General features: G+C 48.1%; 1 protein-coding gene across 2 annotated transcripts in view; it reads right to left on the bottom strand.

Moving 5' to 3' along the window:
• Positions 1-7,869, bottom strand: part of LRP8 (LDL receptor related protein 8) — a 298,522-nt gene that overhangs the window by 16,994 nt on the left and 273,659 nt on the right. For both annotated transcript variants that reach the window (XM_073357653.2, XM_073357654.2), the window contains one exon: positions 555-782. In XM_073357653.2, coding sequence (XP_073213754.1) covers positions 555-782 — 228 coding nt within the window. The remainder of the gene's footprint in view (positions 1-554; positions 783-7,869) is intronic.

Below are 7,869 nucleotides of genomic sequence, written 5' to 3'. Positions count from 1 at the left end.
GGTTTAGGCCTTTGCTATTCTAATCCATTTTAACATCTGCGCAATGGAGCTGATGGGTTCCTACTGTATGATCTAACCTGAAGAGCACGTACCACAGGACTGTATTACACCAGGGCTTAAAAATATTCTTTAGCACATGTGAAATAGCTCTTGGAATTTCTGCTGGATCTTTGGCCTTCTCTGTATCCAGCACTACAAACATGTGCTCTTTCAGGTGTGCATCAGACTACCTCAGTTTTATCACAAATCATGTACCCTACTTTAAAATGGACCAGCTCATCCATATCTGACACATGAACAGTGCAAAAGAATTTCTGAGATGTAATTTCAAAGCTGCTTTTAATTGTGACCGGAGGACTCAGTGTTGCAAAGATTTACATGTGTGCTTTAACTTTCAGCACGTCAGCAGTCCCACTGCGTTAGATGGAACTACTCACGTGCTTAAAATTAAGTAGGTTTGTATGTATTGGTAGGATTGGGACCAGAGTTTGAGAGCTCATGAGAGGAGTGAAAACAAGACTGGAACATGCCATGACACAGAACTCCACACCTACCCCCGTGTCGGATCAACTGCAATGGCTCTGGGCTCGCTTAGGTCAGTGCTAAAAAGTGTTGTCCTCTTGCTTCCATCAGCAGTGGCCACAGAGATGGTCTTGTTTCCTGAATCTGTCCAGTAGATGTTCTTGTGAATCCAGTCCATCGCCAGACCTTCGGGGGAGTTCAGCTGACTGTCTATCAAAATCACCTGCTCGGCTGTGTCGCTGGCTTTGTCTATGTAGGCACTGCAAAGACAAGGATCAATTAACAGCACAATAAGAACCAGTACAGATAAGCAAGTTGAAAAGCTGCAGCCTTACAAGGAGGAGGAAATGAGTTACAAAGATGAACTCGGCAACTTACTGAATTAGGGCACAAACACAGCATGATTATCTCAGCTATTTGGATTGTAAGCACTTTGTGGCAGGGAGCTGTCACGTTTATTTCTTTTAAAGCTCTGTGCACACTTCATGTTTGACAGGATGTCCCTGATTCAGCAAAGCATTTAATTTTAAGCATGTGACTTCAACAGGACTTAAGCACATGCTAAAAGTTAAGTGAATGCTTAAGTGAACTGATGAATAGGGATGGAGTTAAGCACGTGTTTAAAGATAAACGCACTGAAGTGCGTTGCTGAATTAGGACCTATGTAATTAATAATAATTAAGGCTAAGATTATGTAACAGAGGTGGCAGAAGCCACGGAATCCATGACTTCCAGCGACCTCCGTGACATTGGGGGTCCCGGCAGCTGAGCAGCCTCCACAGGTGGTGGGACGCCTGCAATTGACCAGCTGCTGCCACTGGCGGCGACCCCTGAGCTGCCCAGTGGCTCTGCCACCACGAGCAGCTCCCCCCCGCCTCCCACTGGCAGAGGGACCCTGGAGCTGCTCAGGAGCCGCGGGTGCCCCCCACCAGCTCCCCAGCCGCCACCACTGGCAGGGGCACCCCCAGCAGCTGCTCAGCCACTGTGAGCAGCCGGTACCCCCACCCCCATAACTCCCAGCCGCTGGCGGCAGAGGGACCCTGGAGCTGCTAAGCGGCCATGGACAGGGGGGTCCCCTGCAGCTTCCCAGCTGCCATTGCTGGTAGAGGCACCCCTGCAGTTGCTCAGCTACCGTAAGCAGCCCCCCAGCTCCCAGTGGCGATGGCAGAGGCAGCCTGGAGCTGCTCAGCAGCCAAGGGCCGGGACCCGCCACAGTTCCCCAGCCTCTGCTGCTGGCAGGGCCCCCCCACAGTTCCCCTGCCATTGTGGGTGATGGGGGACTGCCCCACAGCTCCCAGCCCCGCAGGGGGACCCCTCCCAGCAACTGGGTAATGGGGTCCCTGCAGCTCCCAGCTGCTGCGGGGCAGGAGGGTCCTGGACCCTCCTCCCTCCGCATTTTGTCAGGGATGTTTTTAGTAAAAAAGTCAGGGACAGGTCACGGCTTCCGTGATTTTTTGTTTATTGCCCATGACCTGTCCATCACTTTTACTAAAAATACCCATGACCAAATCGTAGACTTACTAATAATTTTTTTTTCATCTACAAATAGCTTAGCAAAGGGATTCACAGTTATGAGAGCTGGGGAAGAGGGTTAGACACTGAACCATTATTCAAGCCGGCTGGGGCACATTAATATCAGTGACAACTTAAAAATATCTTTAAAAATACTAATAGAAAAACCAAACTTCACCTGCACACTTCATAAGTAAGCCAGTGTCACTCCTAACAACACACAGTGAAGCAGCTTCTGCTCTGTTATGCCTGTGTCATTCTGGAGTAACTTCAGTGAAGTGACTCTACACAGAATTACGCTGGATTTGCACCAGGATAAGAATGGAATCTGGCCCTATATGTGCCAGTTTTCTTGAAACAGGACCATTTAATATTGACCACAAGAATAATTTATTATATTTTTAAAATAGATGTAACTACAAAATAATGGGTCATGACATTTTCCCTTGAACATCTGAAAATATAAGACCACTCATCCACTAACATCCTATATTGTTGATCAACCTAGCCCAAGGTAATGAGAAAAGAAGCCAAGTGCTGCCAGAGTACAACTCTGGCGCAGAGAATTGGAAACAAATTAATGTCAAGAGGCAGAAAGCTCTGAAGTCTTGTATTGCTTGCAGCCATAGCAGCCTCTGCTACAATAAACTATGCAGGATCAGCTTGGGTTAATACTTTGGACAACAGACTTTCAAAGGAAGACTCAGGTGATACAACAGTAGTCCTGGTGAGTCAGGAGGTGGCCCTCTGAGCCAATACTAAATGCAAGGCACTGGAATGTACTTCTAGAGGATGGAAAAATATATTTCTGACCTCATTTATCACCTCTATTGAAGAGCCCATATAGCATTTTTGTAAGTCAAGAGTTAACTGCTGTGTCCTGCCCTAATTCCAACTTGGGTGATTACATTCTGACTATCAGTATTTCCCCCCACAGTTGCAATTGGAAACAGTGTTTTTTTAACTTCCTGTCCCAGACTGTTGGACAGTAGCAGGGTGCTTTCACCCTCAATGGGGCTGCACCACAGCAGCGAGCACACTGATGTATAACCACGGTTCAGAAAATGCTATGGGATCCTTCAGAATGAAAGGTTCTTGGTTGGAGATGACATTTTCTGCAGCCCAGTGTCTCCCTCAATTCTTGATGTCTGGGCTGCTCTGCTCACTCTTGCAGCTCATACAGGCAGAGCGGCGTTTTGGTGCCTCCACTCTGGCCATGCCCATTCCACTCCTGCTGGCGGCCAGATTCTCTGCCTCGTGTAGATAGCAGTTTCCATGCTGCTGCCTTCTCATCTGCCTAATGGGTTTTTTTTTTACTACTTTTTGGAGCAGTTCTCCCTCGCTAGCCCCTTTCCCCACCCAAGCCAGTTTTTAATCAGGTGGTGGAAACCACCTCTGCTTCAATGCCTCCCTGCTGGCTCCTCTGCACTTTTTAGGTATGGCCAAGTAGACTAAAAAACACCCAACTCCAAATGGTGCTCCTCTGAGCCTACCTTCCTGGGTTCAGCAGATTGTGCGCTGTGCTCAGCCTGCACTCAGCCTTTCATTCGTAACTCTGTTAGGTCCTGGGACTATGAGTTGGACGGGCAGGTGGGATGCCCTACCCACCAGAGCAGCCACGACTCTAATGTGGGAAAAATGGACTGGGAGTCTCTGGACAAAGCAGAGAGAAGCTCCAAGGACGAGGAGGATCCTTTTCAGCTGACTCAGAGTAAGTCCCAAGGTGCCCCTGGAGAACAAAGAGGGGAGACTCACAGGGTCACTAATCCACCTCAAAGTCTTAAAATAGGTCCTGTGGGGGACCCTTGATTGGGGTGACGCACACGACTTACATCCTGGGAGAGGCCAGAAAGTTGAACGCTTTTTGGACACACACATGAAGCAGGTAAGGACACCACACTTGCCTCGGCCAGGTCAGTACTATAAAGAATAACGATGGCCTTGTCCTGTCTCATCTTGTTCATCACTCTTAGAATTAGTGGTGCTGGAGGGAATGCGTAGAACAGGCTGTCATAAATATAAAGGGAAGGGTAAACCCCTTTAAAATCCCTCCTGGCCAGAGGAAAACTCCTCTCACCTGTAAAGGGTTAAGAAGCTAAAGGTAACCTCGCTGGCACCTGACCAAAATGACCAATGAGGAGACAAGATACTTTCAAAAGCTGGGAGGAGGGAGAGAAACAAAGGGTCTCTGTTTGTCTATATGCTGCTTTTGCTGGGGATAGACCAGGAATGGAGTCTTAGAACTTTTAGTAAGTAATCTAGCCAGGTATGTGTTAGATTATGATTTCTTTAAATGGCTGAGAAAAGAATTGTGCTGAATAGAATAACTATTTCTGTCTGTGTATCTTTTTTGTAACTTAAGGTTTTGCCTAGAGGGATTCTCTATGTTTTGAATCTAATTACCTTGTAAGATATCTACCATCCTGATTTTACAGAGGGGATTTCTTTACTTCTATTTACTCCTATTTCTATTAAAAGTCTTCTTGTAAGAAAACGGAATGCTTTTTCATTGTTCTCAGGTCCAAGGGTTTGGGTCTGTGGTCACCTATGCAAATTGGTGAGGCTTTTTACCAAACCTTGTCCAGGAAGTGGGGTGCAAGGTTTTGGGAAGTATTTTGGGGGGAAAGCTGTTTCCAAACAGCTCTTCCCCAGTAACCAGTATTAGTTTGGTGGTGGTAGCGGCCAATCCAAGGACAAAGGGTGGAATATTTTGTACCTTGGGGAAGTTTTTGACCTAAGCTGGTAAAGATAAGCTTAGGTGGTTTTCATGCAGGTCCCCACATCTGTACCCTAGTGTTCAGAGTGGGGGAGGAACCTTGACATGGTGGCAGAGTGGTGGGATTAACCTGAAATCATTTTGAGATCCAGTTGAGATTTTTTGAACTAGAATACAGATTTTAAAAAGGAATTTTTTTTTTCCTTTGGAAAGGAAGTCCAGAAAGCAGCTGAAACTGAAAGCAGCTTGTTTTTTCTCTGCTTTGTGGCCAAGCAGAGACAAAAGGGGATTATCTTTGTGAATTGCAGGTTTTCTTTGCCTGGAGGCAGGGTACTTAACTCCTGCAGGGACATTCACAGTCTTCCAACCCAGAGTTTTTTTTTCCCCTAAAAGTAAACGGGGGGGGGGGGGGGTGTTCTACCCATTTGCCTGGAGACAAAAGTGGCAGGGTGTTTTTTTTTTTGTTGTTTTTTTTTTTTTTAGGATTTTGATTTTTTACAAGGAGCACAAGTTTGAAAAGGAATTTTTTTTTTTCCCTTTAGGCTGCTGGTAAGCAGGTTTCCAAGTAGTTGGAGGTTTTTTGCTTTGATTTGGGCCCAGAGCAGAGACAAGGGAATTGTCTTTTTCTGTAGGCTGACAATCACTATCAGAGAATAGGTATCTATTCCAGCACAGCAAAATTTTACAGCCAAGTTTTGTTTGTTTATTTCTAAACCTCGAGTGTAAAGTTAGTTAAAAACAGAGAGGTTAGAATGACAAAATCCACGGCTCGACAAAAGCTGGAATTAGCCAGATTTCAGGCTGAGGAAAAACGTGCGGCTGAAGAAGGAGGAGAAGGAAAAAGAAAGGGAGGCAGCGAAAGAGGCAGAACAACACCAAGCGGCTGCTCACAGGAGAGCTATGGAGGCAAGGGCCAAAGAACTGGAGGAGAAGGAAAAAGACAGGAAGCATGTGGAGGAGATGGAGAAGATAAAGGCTCAGCAGAATATACCAACAAACCCTAGCAATCCTTCTCTAGGTACCACTTCCCATCCCAGAAAGCTCCCCACCTACAAGGCAGGGGATGATACTGAGGCCGCCTTAGAAAACTTCGAAAGGGCCTGCCTTGGGTACAACATCTCTACTGACCAATACATGGTAGAGCTGAGGCCGCAGCTCAGTGGACCCTTAGCTGAGGTGGCAGCTGAAATGCCTAAAGAACACATGAACAAGTATGAACTGTTTAAATCCAGGGCGAGAGTCAGAATGGGGATAACACCTGAGCAGTCTCATCGGAGGTTCAGAGCCCTCAGGTGGAAACCAGATTTGTCATTTACCCGACATGCCTACCACATTGTGAAACATTGGGATGCCTGGATATCAGGAGCAAGTGTTGAATCTCCAGTAAATTTGCCCTTCCTAATGCAAATGGAACAATTCTTAGAGGGGGTTCTGGAGGAAATAGAAAGATACATCCTAGATGGGAAGCCCAAAACTGTAATCGAGGCAGGAGAGATTGGAGCCAGATGGGTGGAGGTGGCAGAGAAGAAGAAAACTGGTCGCAGTTGGAGCGGAGACCAGAAGGGACAACCCCAGACCACACCCTATTACCGGGGGCCGCCCAAGGCCCCACCTACCTCCCAAAGAACCCTCCAGAACCCTTATCGTCCCACCACCCCGTTCTCCAGCAACCCACCTCGCCCCAGTGACCCGTCAGCTGGACGATGTTTTAAATGTAACGAGCTGGGGCACGTAAAGGCCAACTGCCCCAAGAACCCCAACAGATTATAGTTCATTGCACCGGAATCACACCAGAGGTCCGCAGGCCCAGATACCTCCCAGATACCCTTGGAGCGGAGGGAAACTGTGAGTGTGGGCGGGAAGAAGGTCACTGCATGGAGGGATACTGGAGCACAAGTGTCAGCTATCCATGCTTCCTTAGTGGACCCCAATTTAATCAACCCAGAGATCCAAGTGACGATTCAACCCTTCAAGTCCAACTCTTCCAATTTGCCTACAGCCAAGTTGCCTGTACAGTACCAGGGCTGGTCAGGAACGTGGACTTTTGCAGTCTATGATGATTATCCCATCCCCATGCTGTTGAGGGAAGACTTGGCCAATCATGTGAAGCGGGCCAAGAGGGTGGGAATAGTCACCCATAGCCAGGCTAAACAAGCCGTAAGGCCTAACTCTGTTCCGGAAACTTCTATCAGGACCCGGTCAGAGGTGATGGACCCGGACCCCAGGCCAATGGCTGCAACAGCAGTAGTGGATCCAGTCCCAGAGACCCAGATGGAACCAGTCCCAGAACCGGAACCAGCCGAACAACCAACACCAGACCCATTGCCAGCACTGAATCCAGTACTTGCAACCTCAGCACCAGAGGGCCCCACTGAACCTGAACCGGCAGCAGCCCATAACCCTACACAAGAGGCTCAGCCGGAGCCTGAATCCCAACATAGTGCACCTGCGGAGAGCGGTTCACAGTCAACGGAAACAGCCCCATCCCCTACATCGCTTCCAGAGGGACCAAGCATAGGTCCACAATCCAATGAGGAACTGATGTCTCTAGCATCAAGAGAACAGTTCCAGACCGAACAGGAAGCAGATGAAAGCCTCCAGAGAGCTTGGACGGTGGCACGGAGCAACCCACCGCCTCTCAGCTCTTCTAATCGATCCAGGTTTGTTGTAGAAAGAGGACTTTTATACAAGGAAACTCTTTCTGGTGGACACCAGGAAGACTGGCATTCTCAGAGACAGTTGGCAGTTCCAACTAAATACCGGGCCAAGCTCTTGAGCTTAGCCCATGATCACCCTAGTGGCCATGCTGGGGTGAACAGGACCAAAGACCATTGGGGGGTGGGGGGTCATTCCACTGGGAGGGAATGGGCAAGGATGTTTCTACCTATGTCCGGTCTTGTGAGGTATGCCAAAGAGTGGGGAAACCCCAAGACCAGGTCAAAGCCCCTCTCCAGCCACTCCCCATCATTGAGGTTCCATTTCAGCAACTAGCTGTGGATATTCTGGGTCCTTTTCCGAAAAAGACACCCAGAGGAAAGCAGTACATACTGACTTTCATGGATTTTGCCACCCGATGGCCGGAAGCAGTAGCTCTAAGCAACACCAGGGCTAGCATTCAG

This window comes from Lepidochelys kempii, chromosome 8 (assembly GCF_965140285.1).
Source record: "Lepidochelys kempii isolate rLepKem1 chromosome 8, rLepKem1.hap1, whole genome shotgun sequence".
NCBI lineage: Eukaryota > Metazoa > Chordata > Testudines > Cheloniidae > Lepidochelys > Lepidochelys kempii.
Note: the sequence above shows the minus strand (reverse complement) of the source record. Positions and strands in the feature narration are given on the sequence as shown.